General features: G+C 48.9%; 1 protein-coding gene across 1 annotated transcript; it reads right to left on the bottom strand.

Annotated features, from left to right (window-relative positions):
• Positions 1 to 22,434: 22,434 nt before the first annotated feature.
• On the bottom strand, positions 22,435 to 27,131 carry SIX2 (SIX homeobox 2). The gene is made up of 2 exons (XM_056487472.1): positions 26,249 to 27,131; positions 22,435 to 23,643 (listed from the first exon to the last, which is right to left on the bottom strand). The coding sequence occupies exons 1-2, from the start codon at positions 26,806 to 26,808 to the stop codon at positions 23,340 to 23,342; spliced, it is 864 nt and encodes a 287-aa protein (XP_056343447.1). The 5' UTR covers positions 26,809 to 27,131; the 3' UTR covers positions 22,435 to 23,339.
• Positions 27,132 to 27,407: the final 276 nt, after the last annotated feature.

Below are 27,407 nucleotides of genomic sequence, written 5' to 3'. Positions count from 1 at the left end.
CTATATTTGATTCAAATTACTCCTGCTGTGGTAGTTTAAACATGCATCCTTCTTTATATGGGCTTGATCAAAACTGGCAGGCAAAACACAAAGAGCAGTGCCAATTGAACTCTCAGGGTAAAGAAGAATGTATGAAACAGAAACGAGAGCAGCAGCATGTCAGGGATTCTTGCCATCTATTGTTTAGCAGTTGTTGATGTGTAGTTCAGATGGACACTTCATCCATGAAGTGAGCCTCTAATCAGATTTGCACAGGAAATGCATCATTTTCAGGCATCATGTGCCTCTCTCTCAGGATGAAGCACTCTGGGAAAGCATGGTTTAAATAATCATAGATGTCACTCGCTGAAGACAAACCTTGCAGCCTTCTTCATTCCTAGGAAAGGAAAATCACTGAAGGTGCACAGACAGATACCTCAGTGAGGCAAATGCTGCAATTTTAATGCAATCTACAGGAATATTTGCTCACCATGCCCTTAGCTCTGTTTGGCTAAAAGCTGTAACTCAGGATTTTTCTTACAGTTACCTGGTGAGATGGAAGGAAGCATACACATGTCTTCAAATCATCTTTGATATAGGTAGGAAGCTCTTGATCCAATGAGTTTGGAGCCAAGTGCTTAGTACTTGTAGTAGAGGAAAATCACTGTTCTCCAATAGATACTGGTGGCTCTGACTCTCTAGGGACATCACTCAGGCATTTTGTGCAATAAAAGACAAGAGCAATGCATTTTCCTGAACAGAGGAGTTGGTGCTGCAGACTTCTATGCATGGAAAATGTCCATGCACAAACACACATTTGTGAGATTATATACATATATATATGTAGCATATATATAATATGTGTGTGTGTGTGTGTGTGTGCCCAGTCTGTGTGTGTGTGTGTGTGTGTGTGTGTGTGTGTATGCTTTCCTATTATAAAACAACTGACTGCTTTAATAAACTGTTTTCATTCTGAGATCATAATCACTCTTGCATGCATATGTGCACACACACAAAGAGATGGAGACAACTAGATCTCTAAATAGAAACGTGCACGTTCTGGCTGTTTTTGGCTTTGCGTTTCTCTCCAAGCCTTCCAGGCAAATGGCAGCAAGTCTCTAACTCTTTCCAAGCGATCCTCCTGAGGCTTGTTTGCCTGAGTTCAGGCCTCTCACAGGGAGCACACTGAGCTGAGCTACCTAAAAATCTGCCCTGGATCCTTTCTGGCATCTGTGCTGGGTCTGTGAACAAGATTATGTTCCCTTCTTGAAGAAGGCCTAAGAGTTCTGTCGTGTTTAGGGGATATCAATAGTGCATGTGAGGTGTGCACACTCCTGCGAACAAAAGGATTGCATTGTGACATGGAAAGTGATAGGAGACACCAGCCTCAGGTTTCCTCAGCCCCAGTGAGCAGTTTAACAAGGCTTCATGATGCATGTCACCTCTTCTGCCATGCCCCTAGGACACCCTGCGTGTCTTTATTCCTTGTGCATGCTATATCGCCTCATCTGTAATTATAAATATATGTTTAGTGTCACTTCAAAGTCTTCCCTTGACAGGGGTGTTCCCTTTTCAGGGATTTTGAATCTCTGAAATTCTTTCTTCAGAAACTCTGGAGTGGAGTGTGATAGCATCCTGCTGACAGTTACCTGTGTTCAAAGGGACTGCCAGAGAAAGCCCAGTGCAAAGCAGAGAAAACTGACTTTTGTGTCACCCACCGAAGATGATTTGGCTTCTATAACCTCTATAAAGAGGCCATTTTCTATGCTTGGCTTTTCTTAACCTGGATGGGTACAGAGAATGGATTGTATGACGTGAAAGGCTTAGCAACAGTTTAGACTTTGCATCAGGTACATCTGTGGGACAAAAATCCTCGTCTTGGCTATACTTGTTCATTACATATTTTTTATATGGTCCAGCTACAGAAGCTAGAACTTAGCTAACCCATTTATAATTTTTGTGGCATTTTCCTGCAAAATGGCCATTTTTTTTAAGTACCCATCTGTCAGTTTACTATATTATTATATTACAGTACCATCTAGAGGTCCCAAATGGGATCAGGGCTGTGCATAGTGAGTGTAGCAGTTGTCTTCTGGGAGAAAAAGTATACAGCCTAAGGGGATCAAAGAAAAAGAAATAATTACTGTCCCTATCTCACAAATTACATATCTGACCTTATTGTGTGAATTATGCATACAGTAGATGCACACAGTCAGTCAAGGCATACAGACCTGCCAGGTCTGTCATTTTGGTTAGGACTGTATTGTTTTTAGAGAAAACCCACTGTCCTACCTAGATTCCACCAGGAATCTACTGGATTTCTGTCTGTCTGGCAGCTGTCATGAACTCCCAGACAAAAAGGCTGTTGTGCAGACCAGCACCTCTCAGATACATCCAGCTACTTCCTTTGGACTGGCCAAGAGGTTTGGAAACAAGAGACAGAACTGGGATGTGAACAGGGTCTGCTGAGTGTTGATCACAAGGCTCTCCTGCCACCTTACTGTTTGTTGGTCATGGCCAACCGAAAATGAGAAAAACATTGGCTGGCAGACTTTCATCTTCTTTGTAAGGGGTTCATATTTCTGAAAGAGTTTTCATCACATAGGATTTATGAACGTGTTTCTGAGAGGGTGAGTTTCCAGACCTTTAGCCCCTCATCTAAAGTAAGTTTTCATAGACTTCCTATGAAAATTCCACTGTGCAATGTCATTGAAGACAGCAATACTACAAACCTGAGCTCAGGGCAAATTTGGACCATGGTTTAGATTTCATAGACAGAGCTAGAAACCATAAGCAATTTGAATAAGCATCTTGCTCAGACAGGTTGAACATTATTCTCCCAGAAGGCAGCAAGACAACAGTTAACCCTAATGAAGTTAAATTAATACAGTAATTTTTTTACATATGAACAGATCCAAATCACTTATTTAGGAACAGCGACACTTAACTACAAGCCCCTTTAGCTCCAGAAAGAAGACCCAGTGGATCTAAATGAGTCAGCCAGACCAAATGCACAGTTAATAGATGGAGTCTCTGGAAGGCAATCCAAAAACTGGTGTGTTGTGTGGGAAAATGTGAAGAGACAAAACATGCTAGATGTGTGGCAGCAGAATACCTGAAAACTCTTTCTGCTTCAAAACACCAGATGCTTTCTGTCACCTGAGAATTAGAATATTCGACTATTAGACTATTAGACTATTAGACTATTAGACTATTATAATATTATAATATTATAATATTATAATATTATAATATTATAATATTAGACTATTAGAATATTAGAATATTAAAATATTAGAATACGGGATATCACTTCATTGAAGTGTTGTCATTCTACACCCCAGAAACTTCCTCCAGTCTATCAGGCACTTGTGTCAGTGCCACATTGCTCCCTTTTGCTGAGGTTGGCTTGTTCCATAGTTGGGAGTGCAAAGTCACAAGGCCAAGAAGGAGGGCAAGATCAAGGACAATCCTGCACTAAGGGCAGAATGCTCAGCTGGGAGTGCAGAGCCCCATCCTGACCTTAGCTCCTGCCTGTGCCTTTGTTTCTTGCCCTTTTTCTGCTCTGCTAGCATAGACAGAGCCTGACAGAGTGTTTTGATGCACAGCATGGAGATGCCCTGAGGGTCTGGTGGTGCTTAAAACTGGGCAAGTCAGGCTTTCTTCTGGGACTTAAATGCATTCCTGAGCTAGGTTGTCAGGGTCTAGTTCAGACAATCTAGACTTACAGTATTTTCAGTAGTCAAAGCAACAGAAGTATTTATACTGCAATAGGGTTTATCTGTCCTGTGCCTTTTTGAACTTCCTCTCTGTAGTATGTGACTACCCACAGTGTTGTCATCTGGTTCCTTCTTCCTGGATTTAGATTGCCATTGAGTTACAAACTCTACCTATTTCATAGTCTAATGCTTCACTTATCAATGTATGATGCAATACAGGCATCAGCTCTGAAGAGACATCCTCACAGCTATATTGAAGATACAAAATTATTGGCCACATGATAGAAGAAAAAAGATTGGGTACTGAAAGAGAGATAGAAAATATTTGCTTCACTCTGTATCCGTGTTCAGGCTTTGACAGTATGCAGGACAAAACACGCCCTGGAGATATTAATTCCACTTGAAAGTATGGTCTGTCTTTTGCTTTTGTGACAATGGAAGTTCAAGATTTTCCAGTCTAGAATCATGCCTCAACATCAGTTGAGACTGCAACAGTTTTGAATTTTCACATTGTGACACTTTGTCTTACATAGTCTTACCTGAATCTAGCAAGAATTCTGAATGTTTAGCTCTTCTGCTACCATGCTTGAGTTCTCAACCCTCCTGGACCAAGTCTTCACCAATGGACTGTACTGCCTGGGGTTTTTGTAAATGTAGAGGGGATTTGGTGACCTGAGAGCTGCTAAATTGATTAAATTTAATCTCATTTCTGTGTATCTGCTAATAAGGTGTCCAAGACTCCTTAAGTATATTTTGGTCAGCTGTCATTTGTCCGTTAAGGATGCTAAGTCAAACTTTGAGCATGACAAGGAAATCTGTTCCTTCTGTCATTGGACATGAGGGTATTTGGGGCCATATGCCTAGAGTTACTACATTGGCATATATTTAAGTAACATTGCATAGCTGCATAACCACTGTTTCTTCTGGACTGGGATGAGCTCAGAGCATGGAGTGAGGGCAGGGAATGGGAACATGAGAGATGAGAAAGGACAACAGATCTTCCATGCTAAGTTTAAGGACTAAACTTAATGCTAAGAGTTTAAGAACTAAACTCTGATCTCATAAGAGCTACGTAAAACTTTTGTGAGCTTTCTTGTTAAAAGATTGGTTTTTTTAAAGAGAAAGCAATCCCTGAAAGTTCCTATGGCCCAACAGCATATATTTTGATATATCTATCTTTAATGAAACAAGAGTGGTGCTAGTAGACACTCATGACCTTTGTGATTGTGGACCTAAGGTCCTAAGACTTCTGGACAGCTGAACTAGAGGGCACTCAACTCTGTTTAAATTGTTTAAGAGCAAATTCCTGTGGCTGGCTTCATGCCATTGTACCTGTCCCAGTGGAGGCTAAATACTGTGTTGGATGACTGACCTACATATCATTACAGAAGAGAAATGTTCCCTGCTGCAGTTCCTGCCAAGTGCTGTAGAGCTCTGATTGGACAGATGAATGATGGCAAATGCACTCCTAATAAAGCCAATGCCATTAAGTTAGAAAATGAGGCTGCTGTCATGTATGAGTGGTGGCAGAAGCATTTCTAGCTTAACAAGGTCTGACAAGACCTCCTCAACATGCTCAAATGAAATCAATGTCAACACCTAATCAGTTAAGCAGGTAATGGATTATTTAAAAAAATTTAAACTGTAGCTGCATTAACTCATTTAGAAAGAAGGAACACGTGACTCCTACAGATAATGTAACGTATTTTAACAGTTGTCACATTTGCCGTATGTTCAAGGAGAAGCTGCTTTAACCAGAAGGGCTGAGATGTGTACAGCAGCATGGCTGCAGAATGTAGGGCACGTCATGAATTTATGGACAAAGGAATTTGTGAGCTTTATCAGTCACTGCCTGGGTTTGCATAACAGGTCAGCACAATGAAATATGCATGAACAGCATCTGTTTCTGCTTTTAAGAGCACAGTGTGCAATGTGAACCATCACCCACTGGATAGAAACTGGGTGATAGGATGAGAATCCAGCACTTTGATGAGCAACAGAGGAAGTATTTGCTGTCACTGCCTGGGAAGCTAGGGAAAGAGGCTGGAAGGAGTGTGGACAAATGACCTGAACTTGAGTCTCCTTAGGCCCTCAAGTCTAAGTTACCTAGAGTTACCTAGAGGAGTTGGAGTCATAGGTAACAATCTTAGATAGAAACTGGAAAACACTCCTACACAGAAGTGGATTAAAACAAACCCCATGCCTCGGGGTCTAGTTCCCGCTTAGGGCCCAGAAATGAAGCAGGTACTTGCAAGGCACTGACACAAGAGAGTTCCCATGCCTCTCTCTGCAGCATGGGCAATGAGTCAGAGTCAGGCCAGGCCCATGGACTGGATGGCTAAGCCTGATTCAGTGTGCCTATTCCTGTGTTCCCAAGAAAAACATGCTTTAGAAAACAGCCCTGAATAAACAATGTTCTGCACTGATCTGCAATTAGTTCCTGATCCCTCCTGCACTCCCCATTCCAAGGATGCCCTGGTCTTCCCTCTGCAGTCTCCAGTCCCCATGGCAGCAGTGTCAGCAACAGGTTTTTTTCTCAGGACTCCCCACTCCCTCTGTCACAACCATCTCATGTCTCACCTCTGGACCAGAAAACCCATGGCTTTAATCTCACCCTGGTATAAATGATGAGCAATTCTGCTGGAGGTGATTCCATTGAGAAACTCAGAAATGGAGAAGGTGAAATGAGAATTGGAGGAGGCGAAATGAGAACTGGGGCCCTCTCATCTTTGTTTGTGGTTGATTTGCTCCTCGCTGGTGCTGCTGAGACACGCTGAAGATGCGATGGGGATGAGCAGTGTGTGAGCCTGAGGCCATCACGGGTGAGCACTCCTGCAATTATTCATCTGAGGTGTCTAAGTCAGGAACAGAGCGTCTGGAATGTGACACCTTCACTACTCTTTAGAGGATCTTCAAGTGCCATGAACTATCATTGTATCATAAAATTTAGGGTTTAGTAAAACACCAGGCGAATGGGAATTGCAAAGTTCTTTTTCTTTAGAATCCCTCTAAGAATCAGCTCCCGGCTGCCTGTAGGAGTGGAACACTCAGTGCTGGTCAGCGCCGCTGACGGGGCTGCAGACCGAGCTCAAGCAGCCGCTCTCGGTGCCGCGGTGCCCGGAGCAGCGGGGCCGCGCCGGGAGCGAGCGGAGCACGCCGCCGTGCCCGCCCGCCGCCAGCAGGTGGCGCTGCGGCCCCAGCCTGGCCCCGCCGCCCTCGGGGAGCGCCCGCGGCGAGCGCGGGGTGGCCGCGGGGAACGCGGAGACAGCGCCGCCCCTGCGGGCCACGGCCACTTCTGAGGGCCACGGCCACCCCTGCGGGCCACGGCCACTCCTGAGGGCGACAGCCACTCCTGCGGGCCACGGCCACTCCTGAGGGCCACGGCCACTCCTGAGGGCCACGGGCACCCCTGCGGGCCACAGCCACTCCTGCGGGCCACGGCCACTCCTGCGGGCCACGGCCACTCCTGAGGGCCACGGGCACTCCTGTGGGCCATGGCCACTTCTGTAGGCCACTCCTGAGGGTCACCGCCACTCCTGAGGGCCACGGCCACCCCTGAGGGCCACAGCCACTCCTGAGGGCCACAGCCACTCCTGCGGGCCACGGCCACTTCTGTAGGCCACTCCTGAGGGCCACTCCTGAGGGCCACGGCCACTCCTGAGGGTCACCGCCACTCCTGAGGGCCACAGCCACTCCTGAGGGCCATGGCCGCTTCTGTAGGCCACTCCTGAGGGTCACCGCCACTCCTGAGGGTCACCGCGACCGCTCCCGTGTCACTGTGACCGCTCCCATGTCACTGCCACCCCTGCGGGCCGCCGCCACTCCTGAGGGCCACAGCCACTCTTGAGGATCACCGCGACCGCTCCCATGTCACCACCAACCCTGAGGGTCACTGCCACCCGAGGGTCACTGTCACCGTGACCCTTGCGGTGTCATTGAGACTGCTCCCATGTCACGACAACCCCTGCATGTCACCGTGACCGGTCCCATGTCATCGTGACTCTCTACGTGTCAGCGTGACTGCTCGCATGTCACTGTGACCCCTGCACTGTCACCGCACTCCCTGCCATGTCACCGTGACCCTGTCACCGGAACCCCTGCACTGTCACCACCACCCCTGCCATGTCACCGTGACCCCTGCACTGTCACCGTGATCCCTGCCATGTCACCGTGACCCTGTCACTGTGACCCCTGCACTGTCACCGCGATCCCTGCCATGTCACCATGACCCTGTCACCGTGACCCCTGCACTGTCACCGCGATCCCTGCCGTGTCACCGTGGCGCCTGGGAGCGGCCCAGTGGGGACATGGGCTGACATCACGGGGACAGATGAGGGTTGAACAAATGGGTGACAGACTGGTTTGCGTTAGGAGTTTTGCATGAATGATCTCCACGCCCACGTGTGCTATTCCTGTCAGGTACTGTGACTGCAGCTGTCAAAGGAACTGAGCAGGAAGTGAACACTGAGGCAATGCTACGGCTCCAGTCACCACCAGCATCCTGGACTGGTTCTCTCTTCCCAAAGCTACAGCTGGAAACTGGGGAATAGCTCCTGATATAAGGGACCCCAGCCTTCAGCGGGCTGAGCATGAGGCACCTGGGGCAGACAGGAGCCCTGCTGTAAGGAAATGGTCTGGGGAACAGCTCCACAGCTGCAGGTTCCAAGGCTAAAACCAGCTTGGAGACTGATGGCCCTTGTTAGCATGCTTGGGGAAGTGGGGAACCACAATCTAGCACTGGCCCCCTGACAGTGTGGTGTGGAAGTCAGACCAGCTGCAGAGGCACATAAGAGGGCCTGTTGACTAGTCTGACCTGTAACTGTGGCAAGTGGACTGCAATATTTTATGGCAGCTGAAGAAATTAAACGGCAAATGATAGAAAGTGAAAGTGCTAATGGAGAAGAGAATAGTTTTTTGGTACTAGTAAAAACTGTTTCTTTGTAAAATGTAGTTGATTGGTGCAGAATTGATGTCTCCACTGACACTCAAAATTAAAGATTTGGTTTACTTTGCTTTTGATGCCTAGATTTCATAGTCCCAGAGGTCCATTCAAATCTTCTGTGTCTATCCTGCTTATCATCAACACTTCGCCCTTCTTTCTAACCTGTGATATCTGCTTACTCCAGGAGGCTTCTCCCAGCCTACTATAAATGGGATGTTTAGAGTCACATCATTTTGAAATCAGTACATTAAGAGATAAACCTCTGATGTTGGGAGGAACAGAATGAGATATTCACCAAAAAAAATTAAAATTTTAATACAGGTCTCATCAAGCATTTGTTCTCCTTCTTTCCCCAGGAATTTGGCCTGTCTTGATTAAATGATTCTGTATTTTCAAATAGCAAACTAATTTTCTGTTAATTCCTCTTAGTTTTGACCACCATGGGAGTTTTCCACTTTGAGGTTGCTTTCCTGACTCTATGCAACCTGCCATGGATATGCATCCTACCAAAACCTTGTCCTGGAAGCTACAAGGGTCTTTTCCTCAATATGACATTAGTCATGTGAGGGGAAAATGCTGAAATCCTCTAGAAAAACAATGAAAAGGAGTGGCCCATGGCAAGACAATTCATTCAGCCAACAGGCTGCTCCATCCTTGAACTCAAACTGTTCCAGGAAGAGGAGAAAAAAAAAAAAAAATGAAAAAAGAAAAAGAGGTAAGACAGAGAGAGAGAGAAATTGAGAGAGAGAGAGGGAGAGAAGGAGAGTAATTATTCCACATGACAACTTTTCCTCCCTGCTGTCATCTTTCCTGCGTCCTCCTCACACCTGGGGTTTAAAGTTAGTCCTTGTTTTATACCACATGTGCAATAAATTCATTACTTCTGGGAAGCATTGGACCTCTTCTACATGTGCAAAATGATTACAAAAGGGTTGTCAAGAAAGAATCCTGACATGGAAAATTAATCGTTCATTTTCCTATCGAATCACAAAACTGGATATTGAAAGAGATACAATAACTTGATATGCACTTTATTAGATAGTTCCATAGCAAAATCTTACCTGGAAATTAATTATAATAAATTCCTGAGAGAATGCATGAAGTTGGAAATGTGCCTGAATGGCTCTAAAAAAAGAGAAAACATCAGGGTTAATGGCAGTGTATCAAATAAAGAAAGGAGTATTTAGTGAGAGCAGTATTTGACATCATCTTTGACATCTTCAATCAGAGGGAATACAATGCATATCACTGACACTTTAAAATGACACTGGGTTAGGAAATGTTGCTAAATTGAGAATAAAGCAAGAAATCCAGAAAGAAATATATGTGGGTAGAAAATAACTGTATGAAATTTGTCTGAGAAAAAAAAACGAAACCAACCAGCACAAAGATGTCTATGAAAAGTAATTAATAGATAGTAAAATATATAGTAAAAATAAGGCAAGCTAGTGAATGTCCCTTCTTTTCATTGCTGTACCAGTCCAAGCTGTGGTAACTGTTTTAGATGTTTGTTTATCTCATAAGAGAGTATTGGAGTAGCTCTCATATGATCCCACTCCACTGCCAGGTTATGTCAAATTTAGGATAGCATTATTTGAACTGTAGGGACAAACTGGTAGAACTTTGGGGAAAATCAACAGAGGCAATCTGAGATGTAGCAGAAAAGAGAAGGTATGAATTTGTAAAACACTGCATAAAATGTAAGATGTATTTAAGGCCATTTGCTCTTTAGCAGGGTCAAATCAGGATGTGTGTCTTTTCCCTAGCAAAGACAGAGAAATGTAAAATATTCCATATGCATAGGACAGATACCTAGACAGTTTTCAAGGCTGTACCAACAAGAATCACCATCCAAGCACTGGACACTATTTATTCTAGAGCTCATTATACCTTACATTTATGGGTGCCTCCTGTTTAAATTTGGAGGTGGATAGTTCCATCACTGATGACACTGAAAAGTAAAGTATAAGCTTACAACAGGGACTTCAATCTGTGGATTCCATGCAAATGAGAGTGGCAAAACAATTTCTCCTCAAGCCCATATTTATTTCCAGAAGGAATAATTCTATCAGCATATAAAAGGAAGTGAGCACCTGTTACAGACCATTTGCATCAACTGCAAGACTTTTTCGTGACAGAAACAATGATTTACTGACAGCATTTTGCCAGTGAAGCTCTGCCCAAATCACCATTTCTCTGATGACATGATTGGGAATTCTGGGAGAACAGGCTCTGATGAAATGCTAACTGTACACTGTGTTATGTCCTATCAGATCACAAAACCTGCACTGTTACTGTATTGTGCTGAAAGTAGTGAAAGGTAAAATACAGGTTTTTGGCTTTGCAGTGTGAGAGAACAAAGATGTGTAATTAATAGCAGCATTCTTCAGAGGTCACAGCAAAGTCAGCCCCAATGGACAAAGTTAAACTTGATGGGCAGAGGGGCAGCACATGAGAAAATGTGACACTTCCACCTGTCTTTCTCAGATGCTCAGGGAATTTATATGGCTCTTTTGGTTGAGAGTTTTCATCTACAAGTGAGTCTTAAAAGGTGTTTGAGATAACACTGGGCTATCAGGAGTTTGGAATTCCAGGCTTGTTAGCCAGTTCCCTGTCCCAGATTGCTCAGCTGTAAAATGCTTGTGCTGCTTTTGCTTACAGGTGCTTGGGTGCTGTAGCCGTACCAGTATCCTGAAGCACACAGGTCACACTGGGTGTTCTTCTCGCTGACCTTCACTCTGTAATGGACAGTCAGATTAGAATTCTTGTCTGTTTTGAAGAGTTGAGTGAGGGTTCTCATAAATATTTTGGCCCTCCACCTTTTTTTTTAAGCATTGTCAATTAGGTCTCCACATCTAGCTAAAAAAAACCCACTGCATTTGCAAATCTGCCATTTCAACGCAGCCATAGATGAAATGCTGCCCTGTCTTCCACCAGCTATTTCAACTGGATAAAACTAACTTGTCTGTAAACGGCAGAAGAAGATTTATGAAATATCAGTGTCACCGACCTGCTTGTACACAGTTATTTTGTTTCTGGTTGAATTATATAGAGACTAGATGCAGTTGCCACAAAGTTGAAAGGTAAGACTAATTGCTATTATGCCATAGATAAATGCAGAGCTCTATAAGCTCTACCTGGCTTCTGTCCTCACTGCTTCCCCTCTGCTCTTCCCCAGCCAGTACTGCTGCACCAGCTGGAGGTGCCAGTGATTGACACCCGAGCAGGAAGCACTGGGACCAGCAAGCACAGGTTTCCAAATCAGTGTTTGGGAAATACACACAAATGTACAAACTCTTCCCACCTACCAGCTTTAGTCACTCCTTGGACAGCAGGGATTTGCAAGAAATGAGAAAACATTAATTATGACAATGTCTCTCCTGGACACACATAAACACAAGAAGATTTTGTAGATGAAATGTCAGTAAGTGCTGGTGGCAGTGGATCTGTGGGCTGGCATTGGTGGATAAAACCCAACCATCCATTTGCATCTCCCGGGCTCTGCTTGCTGGGTCACTGGTGGTGCTGACTCGCTGACACCATTTTATTTCTGCATGACACAACAAAACAGGCCTCGGAGATTCCTTTATAATGCCACAGATAGACATAAACAGATGCTCCAAGCAGATGTAATCAAACACAGATGTGATCTGAAAAGTCCCAGGCGGGCTCTGGGGTCCAGCCAAACTACATGGAGCATAGGCTGACAGCAAGCTGAAAATGCAGCAAGGGGCTCACCTTTCCCCGCTGCTGAAGCTGGCTGAGCAGGGAGGGATAGGTATGGCAGATATGAACATGCACCAGCTGCTGGGGGACATCTGGGGGTGGCCAGGCTGCAGGAGGGACCCATCATCCTCCAGTAGTGCCTGCCTCTGCCCAGTGCTGGATGCATTGTTGTCCTTGGAGAATCTGGTAGTAGATGACTTTGTCAAAGTCAGCTATTCTCATTACCAGAATCTACCCAAAGCCTGGTCTTTCGAAGAGACTGCATCCAAAGAGACCCTGACTCTTTCCTTTTAGTCGGTGGTAAGTGGCAAGGGGTGGATGAGTTTTCTCTAACTTGCAGAGGGCATTAAAGCCATTCCTACTCACGTAAAACCACTTACCCTGGGACATATTCATGGACGGGAGGTTGGGGAGATTGCAGAGTGAAGAAAGTAGGGGCGTTAATGCCAGAAATTAAGAATGGGGAGTGTGGGTCTTTCTTTTCATGTCATCATGTCTGATGCTGCTGTTGAGACTCCAGTGACTCCCTGCATCTCCTTCCACATTTGCTGAAGGATTACAGGAACTCAGGTAAGAGGGCAAACAGTGACAGAAATAACGGGTTTGTGTAAGAGTGGTGCCACCTAGAGCAAGTCCCAAACTGAATGTGAGAACCTGGGGTGGGGGGGAGTGGGGGGTGCAGAGAGGGCTGGACCCATTTCAAGGAAATTTTTAACCAAAGAATTTCTTCATTTGGGACCCTAGAATATGAGGGTGGAAAATCCTCGAGATGCTGTTATCTAAGCAAAGGCAATGAGAGAGAATTAATCACTTCTTAAATTGACTCATGCTATGGGCTTGATCCAAAGTCGATGGAAAAACTCTGACTGACTTCACAGCTCCTTGGGGTGTAGGTGGGAACTTTGCCACTGTCTTCAAAAAGAACAGGGCCAGACTTTAGCCCTTGGCTGAAAAACAAATCAAAGAAAAGACACAAATCCTTTTCAAATGCTACAGAAAGAATGTATTATTTGAATTTCTGTAGCTATACTGTTACTAATAACATTAAACACACATGAATCTATGTTTTAAAATGTATTGTAACTAAATAGAAATTTTACATGTCTGCTTACATGTTTGTTGGACATGAGTCAGCAAAAAAAGCAGTCATAAAGATTGTATAGATTGAAAGTAACATGCACCTTTGAGTCCTTCAAATTTAGTATCAACTTTTTCCTGATTAGTGTAAATGACCACTTTTCAGAATAACTTTTCTTACAGAAATGAGCTGGGGTGACAGTAGCTATGATTTCAGCAGACCAGGCAGGTGGAGATTTTTTCAAATGCTTATACTAATAAATTGAAGACAATATGAAAAGTATTAATAGAAAATATAAAATATCCATTTGCCAAAGTCCATATCACCTGCAAAAGAAAAAAGGAGATTAGAATTTTACCAAGCTTTCTATGTAAAAACCTCATAAGACATTGAAATGATATAAAAGTTTTGGAGAGGTCTTTTGTAATGAAGTAGTGATTTAAATTTAGATTTAGATTAATATGCAGTACATATACACAGTAAGAATTTTAGAAAGAGGATGAGATTGTGTTCGCGATTATGCCAACAAAGAAAAAAATAGATTTGAGTTCGCAACATTTTCTGTGATTTTTTTTTCTATGTCCCGTTTCTTTAACTTCTTTCCATGTCTAAAAATAGGTGGCACCAAACTAAACTGGTTTTGACCCGAGCTGCCCTTGTCACCAAAACTGTCCTCGGAAAGCACTGACTTTCACCGGCTCCACATCCATCTCGGGATGATTTGGGCATGTGGTTCGCGTTCAGGAATGCCCTGTAAATATAAGCAACTTACTACTGGAGTACAGTTAATGACAAAAATGTGCTAATGCCGCGCTGACGACATTCGCCCTTGAATTACATTCCTTATAAGGGCGATGCTGCTCGGCCGGGCCGGGCGGGCTGCGGGGCGGCCCCTGCCGCTCTAGCATCGCCACCGTCTCATCTTTGTCCGCAGGAAAATAACCTAAAGCAAAGGTGTGCGCCCCAGCCTCCGAGGTGCCCCCTCCCAGCCCCCCGCAGGGACGGCCGGTGACGCAAAACACCGGGAAAAGTGAGAGCAAATCCGCCTCTCACTCTAAAACTCTCGCTCCTCCGAGCTGCGAAGAAATAATAAAACGTTTTTGGAAAATAATAATAATATTAGAAGAGAAACTCCCTGCCGCTAGCCGCCGTATGACCGAGAAGGGCAGCGCCCGTGGTGTGCTGACGCTGGGTCCTGTCCTTCCCTCGCCCAGCTCGCAGGGCAGAGCGAGGTGCAGCATGGTTTCCCTGGGGGTTTTGGGTCAGAAGCCGTGATCCTTCTCGGCAGCCCCCTACCCCGAGCAGCGACACCGAAGGGATGGTGAGGGCCCTCCCGTCCAGCTCCCGGGATCGCTGCAAGGGAAGCACCCGCCTACCGAGGAACTGCTTCTAATTAGGCGCGGTAATGACCTTCTCCTCGGCCAGGGGAGGCGAGTCAAGTGCTTCTGCACTCCCGGCCGCTATCCTGCCTTCAATGACAGCCCGAACTGCTCTTAAAGTTGCGGCAACAGAGGGGTTAAAAAAGCCCCCGGAGCCCCGGTGGCCGGAGGGGCCCCGCCGCATCACCGACCCCCGATGGTCCCGCCGGCAGCGGGGCGACGGGCCGGTCCCTGTGCCCCGCGGCTTTCCCTGCCACCCGTACCGCTTCAGGGCGCAGATCCCTCTCCTTCTGTCTCTCCCACCATCCAAAATGACAGAGAGGGGCAAAGGGTTTGTTCTCCTGTTTTCACATTTCGAGGAAAAATTCTACTTTTTCCTGGCGTTAACAATTCTTTCCCCCGCTTCTACGTCTTGTCTGACGGAAAAAGAAAAATCCCGGCGAGGCCCCTGGGCCGGTCCAAGGCAGACGGGTGGGTTAAGGCAAGGCCACCGCCGCGGCTCGGGGCTGACGGTGCCCTCAGGAGGAGCCCCGCGGTGTCCCCGCCGATGTCCCCAGCCCCAGACCCTCCTCTGGCCCTGCCACCGAGCGCCGGAGCCGGAGCTTGGCCCTGCTGCTTCGGAAGGTGCCCAGGGCTGGAGGAGCGAGTGGGGAGCCCGCACCAGGCGGGTTAAGCGGGGGCACGGCAGCTGCCGGGACCTGCCCCCGCCAGCATCAAACTGGCACACGGGGCTTTGTCGGCTCCATTGGCCTCTCTGAGGGGGCATCTTTCGAGAACTGCAAAGAAAATACTGTCTTGCAGTCACTGTAATCCACGGTTTTCATTTACTATTATTCAATCAGGATTTATCTCTGTTTTTTTAGGAGGCTACTTTTCCAGGGCTGTTACTCGATACTGATCCATTAAATCATTCCAGCTGAGAGATTAAATGTATGATTTGCAACCAGCTGGATTTCTTAAATGGTGTCTTCGCCTCCCTTCAGAGTATGAACAGACCCAACGAGAAAACACTTTGCTTTGGCATGGAAACTCGCACATTTGCCCGAAAATTACCACACGGAGTTCATTCAATGCCAACAGTATTCTCTTCCTTTCTCTTCACTGGATTAGATTTCCCCCAGCCATAAAATGACTCCAAAAGCGAGATACCATCGAAATGGCAACGCATGCCAAGCGAGCGGGTAGGCAGCAGCCTTAAGCCTTCCCTGGTTCTAACATCGCAGCCGCTCTCTGCGCCTCTCAGGGCTGCCCCGGCTCCAGCGAGCCCGTTGAAGCAGCGCCGGCCCCGGGCAGAGGGAGTCGGGGCGCGGCTGGGCACTCACAGGGCACTGCCACCCAACCCTGGGGGCCGATCGCAGGGGTGTTCTGTGTCCCCGCAGGGTGGCGGGGTACAGGGCAGGCTGGCGAGATTACGCTCCCGGACAGAGGTCCCTGTTCTGCCCCAGCGGGGCGATGCGGGGGAAGGAGTGACCCCTTCCCACCGACACTAGTCTGGGTAATAAATACACTCGATTCAGGGTAATTACGGGAGAGCGACTGGCCGCCCTCCACCTCCACGGAGATCCCTCACGGCATCTCGGGGACCGGCCGTCAGATCTCGAATACCCGATACGTGGGAAACACTGTTGCTTTGGCTATGCCAGTCTCGCCCGAAAAAGGAAAAAAGCCGAGACCCCTCCAAGCTAAAAGGGATCTGGGGCTTTTCTCCGACCGAAACCACACGGTAGAGACACCACACCTGGGGGATTTGCCGCACCTATGGAGGAGAAAGCATTTTCCGGGCACGCTAGGGGAGACGGAGCCGGATCCGCACACCCCCGCAGCAGCAGCAGCAGCAGCAGAGCCCGTGTCAGTCAGCGACTCCTCTTCCCTCTGACCGCCTTGCTTTCCGCTAAAAGCCCCAGTGAGGTGGGATTACCCACTAACTCGGGGAAGCAGGGAGGTGAGCTGCTCAGGGCCAAATCCCAATCCCACTCCACTGTCTCCACGACTACCCGTGGGGCCCGCGCCGCCCGGGTCCGCGCCCCACTCAGCGCTGCCAACACGTCTCTGCCCCACGACTGGTTTCGTTTGGTTCAGGGAGGTTTCCTAAGCATCCTGACTTTCCAGTTGTTGGTATTTTTGTTGGGTGTGCTCTCGACACGGTCTTAAGAGCGATGTCCCAAACTGTTCATAATTTTCATAAAAGCCCTCTCATTTCCCGAGCTCAGTGCGCGGTGCATTGCGCTGCGGATGCTGTCCCCGAGCACTGGGCTCGTGGGTGACCGAGTATCTCACGGTATGGAGAGAAACCCAGCCGTCCCTGGCCCCGCAGCAGCCGGGGAGCCCCGTTCACCGGCTCCAGGAGCCCCTGTGCCCCGGAGGCCGTGCCCTTGTCCCGCTGCCCGGCTTTGGCGGCGGGCAGCGAAGCGGAGCGGGCCGGGCGGGCAATGCTGCAGGGCGCAGATCCGCTCCTGCCCCGTGCGTGTCCCGACAGTGGGGAACAGCCGGGGCGCCCCGCGGCACCGACAGCCCCGACAGCCGCTAGGTTCCACGGCGTCGAGGGAAATGGGCGAGGGGTCCCAGAGAGGCGCTGCTCGGGTCGGGCCTTCCTCGAGAATGTCACTGGTGATGCCCCGCCAAGCAGTTCTGCGGTGACAGAAGGGGGACCGTATTTAGTCACTTTCGATTAAACGCATGACACTGAAGCAGGGGTGCTCAGTCACCTGCACCCCCCGCCGCAGCACTCCAGGTGTGTAGGGATCCCACGGGTGACTGACTAGCCGTGTACCTTCGCCACCTCCTTGAGAAGGACAGTATGGGTCCCCCCGCTGCTGAGGGAGCCGCTTCCCGCCGAAGCACCTGCCGCCGGCGTTTCCAAAGCACCGGGCAAAAGCCGGGCCCCGTAGCGGGGACAACAGATTCTCACCTTCCGGAGAAGGTGGGAAAGAAAGGGAAGAAAAGTGGGGAGCGAGATCAGATGCCCCGTCGGAGCCTGCCCGTGCTGTGTTCGGCTCCGCAGACAGGGTGGCCGGGGTTCTGGGTTCGGAACGATGAAACCTTTACTGCCCAAGTGCCCTCTGATCAGCACGTCTACATCGCTTTGGAAAGGCGCGGTTGGAACTACCTCTGCCCAGACCCAAACTCCTGCACGACTAGAAATCGCTCTTCTAATATGATTTATTGGAATTTGTCCAACTTTGCAAAAAACTGTAGACTTGATAAAGTCCCTCTTTATAACTCCTCACATACCCTGGTATTTTTATTTCCTCCCTGTTGCCAGCCAGTCTTGCCTGGGTTGACACCCACACGAGCTCCTGACAGTCACTTTTCAGACTCAGATGTTCGTCTCACTCACGTTAGCTCCAAATGCTTCCCCGGTTTTCACGCTGCAGCCTATTTTTGGAGAGCAGGGCAGCGCAAAGGAATATTCCTGATGAAGGTAGCTTTCAACGGATTCTTTACAAAATCTATTCCCCCTTCCTCCCTCCCACCCCCTGGGTACACACGCACCATACCGAGGTTTGCATTTTTCATGGCGGGACAAGTAAGTCTATAAAAGGCATGTTTGTTTTTCCTGGCTGTTTCAAATATGTATTTCCTGGAGGACTTCGCATCTGATGGGGTCATCAGAAGCACATGTGCGATTTTCATCTTTCCAAGTGATTTCTCCTCTGCTACCGACCTTTCCTTACCAGCACTGTGTGCTGATTTGATATTTTACCTGTCCATCCACCTTATTTTCCACTAAATCAGCCTCTCCGTCCCAGACTCTTGGGGAGGTCTCCCAGTTTGTTTCGGTGTGTCCGACTGGGTCTTCTTGGTTTTTTTTTGTTTATGTTCTGGTTTTGGTGTTGTTTGGTTGTTTGCCTTTTTTTTGGGGGGGGGCGGGGGGGGGGGGGGAGTGGGAGGGGGGGGAATATTTAAAAGTAGTTCTTTCCTACACGGCTTGGGCTGGAGGTGTCTGCCGGCCAGCTGCGCACAGGGACTCCGGAAAAAGGCAGACTGATATTTAGAGCTGGAGGTCTTACCCAAACACGGGGTGTGTGTGGGGGGAATCGCTAATAAACAGCCCCCGCAACTCCCATTTATTTTAGTAGTAAGGAGATGGAACTTCTTCCCGAGCAAGGAGGCGCCTCCTCGATTCATGGAGGGGAAGCTTTGAGCACCGCTCCCCGCAGCAAAATAGGAAGAAGGTTATCCCACAGCCCAACTCCGAGATTTATGTATTTTTTTCCAAATCTCAGAGCTTCTCTCCTTCAGACAAAACCCTCACCTTTTCATTGTGTATTGAAGCACTGAAAGTTCCCTTCAGTATATTTTTCTTGGCTGCCTGAGCCTCAGCGTTTTGATTCACTAAGCAGAAGAAGTTTAAAAACTCTACAGTAAGGGCCAGTGCCCAGTGTTTTCATCGCCACCCCCCTACATTATTTGTCATGCTCAAGTGAGGGTTTGTTCAAGGCAAAAGCCTGCTTATACCGGGCTGCATTTGTTTCTCCTAAAGAAGCCAAGAGATTTTGTTTCCGGGTTTGGTAACAGGAGCCCCAGTGCCTTACACAAACATCGCTGGGCAGGCAGGGGCACTCCCAAGGCTTTTCGTTCCGGGGCTGCAGCAGCGCCCCTCAAACACATTGAGACGTTGGTAAGGCCCAAACTGCTGCACCAGCTCTGGGGAGAAAGAGGCAAAGGAGCTTTCTCCGGGGTAACTCACAAAAATATGCCAAACGGGCGACTTCTGCCGTGTAGGTCATGTCGAGTGTCGCCAAAAGGACTTATATTATCCAAGGAAAATGCAGCTACCCAGCCTTGTAGATAAGAGTCCTAATTACCCCCAAGAGCCTGGAAGGACTCGCAGTTGGAAAGTGTTCAACCAGCAAGCTCTGGCATACCGTCTCCTATTCATAGGAAAGGCTTTTCCTCGTATAAACTTGCTACCTGTCCCCAGAAAAGTGTCGGAAATTGTGCCACATCTCCAGTTGCCTGTCGGGATGCTCTCTCATCCTATCCTCAGTATTTCCCAGTCAGAATGATGAGTTGCACCTTGTCAGGAAGGACAGAACTGTTTTCTGTCTCAAATTAGCTGTTTCTCTCATGGTTCTCTTCAACACAGCACCAAGTCCGTGAACGGTCGTACGAATAAAATACAGCAGGAAAAAAAAAAAAAACACAAAAAACAAAACGCCTCTGCCCGAGTACACGTGAATATTCAGCACCCTGCTATCCAAAGGAATTACTCCATTTACATTTTGGGGGCCGCAAATGCTGAATACACTGTGTATTTTGGTAAGATTTTATTTTGAGGTTAAACACTGCATACATGTACATTATGTATGGGTGTGTATGTATATATAGGTATGTGTGCATGCAGAGAGTGCGGTTCTTCCCAGATTATCCAAGTTATATGGGATCTGAAGTGCAATATGCTCGCCACATCCTGGCCTCACTCCTAGAGTCGCCAGGCGAAGTTTCATGGATAAAACCTGCCGGAGCCGAAGCTTTTATTTATGTATTATTTATTATTTTTTAAATGTATGCCCCAAACCCCATGCGGTACCCCAGGAATAACCAACCATGAGATGAGATATGTCCCATGTAACCTAATGCTAGTGAATCATAACTAATCTGTTTGAAACCAAGGATTAGTCACGTCAGTTTCGGCATATTCCTCTATCGGGAACATTTTTTTGTGCGTGGAAAATTGGAGGGATTTGGGCTAATTTACCAAACATCAGTACTAAGGCAAGTACGGTCTGATAAAATGAGTCTTAACATGTTCGGGGTTTCAGGTTGCATTACATACGTCCCATCATTGGGGCTTTGAGCTGTGTGCATCCTTAATTCCAGATTGACCTGCAGAATTTTTTTCTTACTGCATGATTTCTGTTTCTAGCCATCTTTAAGTGGCTTTAGTGACTCGCCCTCTCTTAATTCATCCATATATAAGTGATCCTCACTGAAACGTACACGAGTTTTCATGGATCCCACTCTCTCAAAGTCCTTTCTCACCGTGTCAGCTCTTCATTTACTTTCCCCGATCGAATTCTGCCTTCTCTGTGCAATTTGACCTTTTATTAATCACGTAAACCCCATCCTGTTTTCATACTGCCTCTTTAAATATTCCCCATCTTGGCTTTACTCTTTCTCATTTTTTCTTTCTCCAGTGGGCAAAGCCTTAAGGCTTTATTTCAGTTTCGAGACCATGTTTTATTAACCCAGAAATTCTGTTTTGCTTCCCAAATTCATTTCTATCTAAAAAAAATACAAAATAATTAACTAGCCAATTAATTAATTCTTTGCCATATTGCACCACTGCGTGTGGTATTTTACAGGGAGCAGAGATCTTCTGTAGCTCTAGGAAGCAGTGGTTCATCTACTTGCAAAATGTTTATTTTCAAATAATTAAAATTCATAGCTAAAATTATTAGATGCCTCTCAACGGAAATAACTGGATTTTCTATTTAGACCCTAATGCACGTAAGGCCACACTGATATGCTACCACAGCACAGGCATCAGCCACACCATCGCTGCTGATGAAAAAATCACCCCAAAGTGCAGAAGCAGGGGAAACATAAACCCGAATATACCACATTGTCTCCGATAAAATATTGCACCCCACTGCACCCCAGCATAAGGAGGAAACTGGATTTATAACCGCGACTAAGGGAGAGCTTTTTTTCCGGAGACCGAACCTCCCCATTACCGACATCCATACTTTCCCTTCTATAGACTTTTAACGGGACCTCAGAGAAATGTGCTTTTAGCGAACACCCGCAAACGCACAGAGGCGCTAATCCGGACCCAGATTACATCAAATTAGGACACTGCCCGCGCAATACTCCCACTGATTGAAATTTCAGCCAGCATCTGAAACCTGGACACGATCTTTGCTGATCTACACATATTTCTATCCCGCTTGAAGTCATATCGTTTTCTCGGTTTATTTTTCACAAAAAAAAAAATATTCTAAAGGAGATTTTAAAGGACCAAAAATGAAGGTACAAAACTGTTTGCAAGTTCTGAGAACATTTTAAGCACTTTACACATTCAGCTTCCAGCAAAGGCGGGCAAGCGAGCGTGCAAGCTGCAAGAGTTGTGAGCTCTTTTAATGGGGCAAACTGACAAGCAACCTGCCTGTCTCTTTTGCCACACGCTGCTTACAGGAAAGGAAATTAAAAAGAAGGAAAGAAAAAGGAGAGGAATAGAGAAATCCCTTTCCCAGCATACTGCAGGCACCGGAAAGGTGTTTGCAGCCCAGCCGTGCTGGACCCCGGAGCGGGGTCTGGCCACTCTCGGTTTGCCCACCCGCCCTCGGGCCGAAAGAGGGGAGGAGAGGGGGCTGCTTTTTACCGGGGCAGGCGCACACAGGGGCCTCGGGGAGCAGGTGGCCACCTCTCTGCTTCATTCAGGGCCCGCACCGCCCGTCCTTCCCGGTGCCCTGGGCTCTCCGCTCCCGCAGGGCGCCTTCAGCTGCCCCAGCGCTTCAGCTGCCGGACAAGCGCCCCGACGGTCCGGGCAAACGGGGCAGGATGGAGGGGCTCACACCCGACACGGTTCCCACCAGAACGCCCGCTCAGGACTGAGCCCGAAAACACCCCGCGGGCGAGTGAAGCAGCCACATGCCGAGTTAGATTTCTAAATTTTATTATAAAATAAAAGCAGAAATATTTTCCAAAGAATGTATTCACATAATATAAACAATAAACAAAACTAAGGTGAGTGACTTGCGGTTGATACTGTCGTTTAGGTCTAAACTTGAGCAGCAATTCCTGTTTTCTTTTTAAAGCCCGCTCCAGCCCGCGTTGCATACCGAGGGGAATATCTACCTCTGCCTTCCTTCGGGCCGGAGCCGGGCCATCACTTCCTTTCCCACCCAGCAAACGGCGAAAGCACCACATGGACAAGGCCAAAGAAGCTGTCTCTCTGCATAGCATCAGCTACAAGAAGGTTACAGAGTCTGCCTAGAGCGCGTGTTGCTGCTATATCTTGACTACAACTTTTGTATTCTTAGTTGAAATTGTACATCGTACACCTGCCACGGATACATAGCTACAATAGAATAACGGGAGCGATGTGTAACTTTCAAACAGGCATGGCAAGAGCAGCCTTGCGTTCCCCTTTCTTCCCCACCCCCCGAAAAAAAATTAAAATATTACGATGTGCCTCTTCCCACACAGACCGGCCCGATCGAGTGACACCACTGAGAGATTTGTGAAGTTAAGGCTGGAACGAGCTGCTACACCGATTAGCCTTACAACCTGCCGTGAAAATCACGGCTCCTGTCCACAGTCCTTACACGCCTGAAAACGCCTGTAAGCAACCCTTAAGGCTTTTCACAACATCAGCTACCCACAGCGGAGTCCACTACCTTGCAAACCGGCAGCCAGCCTGCTGCCAAAGGGCACAACACATCCACCAAGGTGTTTGTCATTTCTTTCAAAGTCCCTGGGAAGATTTAGGAAAAAAAAAAAAAAAAAAAAAAAAAGGAAAAAGATGAGTAAAGGAGGGCTGGCGCGAAGGAGGGAGCGTGTACACGGTTTTAAGAGCCCAGATCGACCAAGTTAGATGACATGGGGTTGAGAATGGAGTCCTGCAAGCTGTGGTGGTGCATGGGGTCGGCGCTGGGCACGGGGATGGCGCTGGGGCCCTGGGGGTGGCCCAGGCCGTGCAGGGGCTGCAGCCCGGGGTTGGAGCTGAGCAGCAGCGCGGGGCTGGAGGAGGTGTGATCCGGGGTCCCTGACGGCGTCTTCTCGTCCTCTGAGCTCCCCAAAACTGTCTTATTCCCGTTCATTGACGCCGAGAGCGGGTTGTGGCTGTTGGAGTTGGAATTCTCGTTGTTTTCCCTATAGGAAACACAAAAGAGGGAGGGAAATCACCATGAGGCCGTCGCTCCGGGGTGCGCAGCGCAGGAGCGGGGGCGGCGGGGAGCTGGCTGCGGGGAGCAGCGAGCGGAGGGGAGTGCAAAAACAGCAGGTTCAGAAACTCTGCCAACCTCCGAGGCCTCTTCACCTGGCACCTAGGTCTAAGGTCCGCTGAGCTTGTAAACATTCTCCCACTAGCCCAGCGGAAAGTGTCGCTTTGCCAAACCGTAATTTTCTGCGTCCAAAAGGGTTTGCACAGAGTGAGGAGTGGGGAGGAAGGGAAAGGAGGAAGACATTATTAAAAAAAAAAAAAAAAAAAAAAAAAAGAAAGAAAGAAAGAAAGAAAGAAAGAAAGAAAGAAAGAAAGAAAGAAAGAAAGAAAGAAAGAAAGAAAGAAAGAAAGAAGGAAAAGACTTTTAAACTTTTTTAACTTTAAAACTGCTCTAGGCGCTGAAGAGGTGTTCAGCCATGATTTCTGCTGAGAAGGCCAGAGCCCGGCGAGCTGCAGGCAGGACGGCTCCGTGCAGTAGAACAGCCTCCCGGGCTCACATCAGGAGCGAAACTCTTTTCCTTAAAGTAACTGGACATGGTTGGGTTTTTTTTTTTCCCCCTTGCCCTGAGCTTCAAGCTCAAAACATAGCCCAATATGGACGATAAGGTAAGCGAACAGAGTTAACCCACTGCTTTCCCCGACCCTCCCGGGAAACGCTCCGCACGCCCGCCGCTGCTCCGCCGTCCCGTCCTGGGGCGCAGCCGGGATGGCCCCGCACGGCTCCGCGGCGGGGGCAGCGGCACCACCGGAGCGCCTGCCGACAAAGGCTCGGAAAGGCAGGACGTAGTTTCGAAATTCATCACAGGGTAAATACCAAGAAATCGCTGGAGGCGGGCCAAGCCCTTGCAGATACACTTATATATTTATATATATATATTTTCTTTTTCTGAAATGTAAGTGGCAAGAAGGGGTCGGGGCTGCCGTCCAGGCAAGGCTTATGCGGCCTCCATAGCCCTCGTAGGAATACTTTAGACAGCGTTCTGCCTGAAATACTGAAGGCAGAGCAAGCATATTTAATAGCTTATGCGGAAGTTTTGTAACACACTATCTGGCAAAGGGGCCCTATCCTGCAGGATTTGGTCGAGAGAAGTTAAGCTATTGCACTGACGGGTTTTCCTCACTAAGGGCTGCAGGATGTGGCTGGAGACACTTAGTGCCAAAAAAATAAAAATAGACAAGAAAGCTCTGTTTGAACAGGTTTCCTTGAGTGGATGGCAATCCCATGAACGGTCTGTTTTCCAACGCCTGGAGTGTAATATTAGGTTGAGTGTATTTTTCAATGTCAAAAATATTATTTGTCTCTGGAGACCTTTAAAATTTGATTCCGAGGGAAAAAAAAGGAATGGAATAAGTGTAACCTTCATTTCCTTTGGATATTTGAAGGTGAGTCCCTGCTATCAGCAATAAAAAGGATCTCTAACATCTCGTAAAACCAACACTTGTGAGGATTTGAAGGAAAATCAAAGCGCTAGCACGTTTCGGGAAATTAATATAGTAAATCTGTGCCCGAATTTGCCGGGCTGCACAACAGCGCGGCCGCGCCGCTGCCCGTTTCCAAAACACGGTTGGCAGAAACCAAAGACAGGAAGAATTCTCCTCGGAGGCACGGATCTACAGGATTCTGATCCGCTAATTAACCGCGAGATCATACTATTGCCTCTATGGACCGGGCAATTCAATGAGCTAGTGAACGGACTAAGAGGACCCTTTTTGCTTCTTCGAACCACCTTCCTAGGGCACAGGGACTGCTGATGGAAAAATCACACCAATAGCCAGGGATGTAGGCATTAACCTATATCAACATTATTCCCGGCGATTAATGGTCCCTTCACTCCACTTAAAGTGAAGAACACAGATGCAGACTCATATTCGGCCTAACATACACCTATTGGCGTGCGTTCATGAGCACCTTGCTGGGTAGCGGGCAAGAACTGCAATGTCATGAGCGAGGCCACAAGTTGCTCCACTCAGTCCTTGTCCAGCTCTCCGGCCCCTCGCCAGGAGCCGAGGACAGAGGACATACTTGCTACCAGCGTTCGGACCCACGCGTTGTCCCCGGCTGCCCCTTCCTGCACCGGGGTACCCCTCAAGGACACGCTCGGAGCTGTGCAGGGCGCGGAACCCCTGCCCTCGGGCCCCGCCGCCGCCTCTCCCGACGGGCGCACGGGCACCTCCGGCCGCGGCTCCGGCTGGGCTGCACCCCGGCTGCGGCTGCGGCGGGGAGGAGGCGGCGGCGCTGCTTAACCGGGGGCCGCCGCAGGCCGTGTGAAGCATCCCTGGCAGCAGGGGATGTGCGGGGAGTGGGGAGTCGGAGGGGAACGGGTCTCGGCCGCCTCTCCCGGGGCTGCTTTTGGTGGACAGACGCCTTCACCGAGCGCCCAGCTCGCTCGCCTCTGGTTCTCCGGGCGGCCCTGAGGCGGAGAGCCCGTCCCCTCCCGGCTGACCTTCCGCAGCCGGTGCCGGGGCAGATGGGCTCGGGGTGAACACGGGGATCGGGGAGCCGGGGGAGCAGTGGGGAGCCGTGGGGAGCCGTACCTTTCTTTGGCCTCTGCGGCGCGGTCCCGCTGCCGGCGGTTCTTGAACCAGTTGCTGACCTGGGTGGTGGTGAGGCCGGTGGCCTCGGCCAGCTCCCGCTTCTCCCGGGGGGACGGGTAGGGGTTGTGGGCGTACCACTCTCGGAGCACGCTGCGGCTCTTCTCCTTGAAGCAGTAGCTGGTCTCCTCGCCGTCCCAGATGGAGCGGGGCAGCGGGAACTTGCGGCGCACCCGGTACTTGCCCACCGCCCCTAGGGGTCGCCCCCGCAGCTTCTCCGCCTCGATGTAGTGCGCCTTCAGCCAGAGCTGCTGCAGCTTGGGGTGGTTGTGCGCCGAGAACTGGTGGCTCTCCAGGATCTTGTAGAGCTCGCGGAAGTTGCCCCGGTGGAAGGCCACCACCGCCTTGGCCTTCAGGACGCTCTCGTTCTTGTGGAGGTGCTCGCAGGCAGGGAGGGACCAGAGGAACCGCCCCAGCCGCTCGATGTTGCCGCCTTGCTGGAGCACCTCGCAGACGCAGGCCACTTGCTCTTGGGTGAAGCCAAAAGTCGGGAGCATCGACATGGTGAGCCGTGCCGCCCTACGGCCGCATAGAGGGGAGCGGCGCGGGGCGGCGGGCAGCGCCCGGCATGCGGGGCGGCCCCGGGGCGGCGGCGCCCGGCGGGGCCCGCTCGGGCGTCACGGCCGGGCGCGGGGGGCCGCGGCCATCGGCGGCGCCCGGCCCCGGGGCGGTCGCGGGAGCCGGGGAAAAAATGCGAAGAGCGACGAAAAAAGTCTCGAGAGCCCGAGCGCGGGCGGCTTTTCCCCCCGGCCGCCGCCTCGTTTTTGTAAGTCCAAGTTGCGAGAGTAACTTCGTGCCTCTTTTGTCTCCTATCTGCAGCGCTCGCAGCGGCCGCGGCTCTCACACCCCCACCCCCCTCGGCCGCCGGTTTGGGATCTCCCTGCTTCCCCCCCACCCCCCACCGCCAGATCCCACATAATATAGTGGTAAAGCCCTGCTCACTCGCTCCTCTCCCTCTCGGAGTTTTCCCCCCTTTCTTTCTCTCTCTCTCCTTTTTTTTTTTTTTTTTTTTTTTTTTTTTTTTTAATAATATTATTCTAAGCTAGCATGAAAAGTGATTATCCGCGCTGTGATTGGTCCGGTTATCTGACCCGGGGACTGC

This window comes from Oenanthe melanoleuca, chromosome 3 (assembly GCF_029582105.1).
Source record: "Oenanthe melanoleuca isolate GR-GAL-2019-014 chromosome 3, OMel1.0, whole genome shotgun sequence".
Taxonomy (NCBI): domain Eukaryota; kingdom Metazoa; phylum Chordata; class Aves; order Passeriformes; family Muscicapidae; genus Oenanthe; species Oenanthe melanoleuca.
This window is presented reverse-complemented; position numbering and strand designations above follow the sequence as displayed.

Bases quoted from the DNA above. Each gene is read 5' to 3' on its own strand.
- SIX2 (XM_056487472.1), bottom strand. From the start codon at position 26,808: ATGTCGATGCTCCCGACTTTTGGCTTCACCCAAGAGCAAGTGGCCTGC. The intron at 23,644-26,248 runs GTACGGCTCCCC...TGTTTCCTATAG, and splicing joins GCCGCAGAGGCCAAAGAAAG to GGAAAACAACGAGAATTCCA.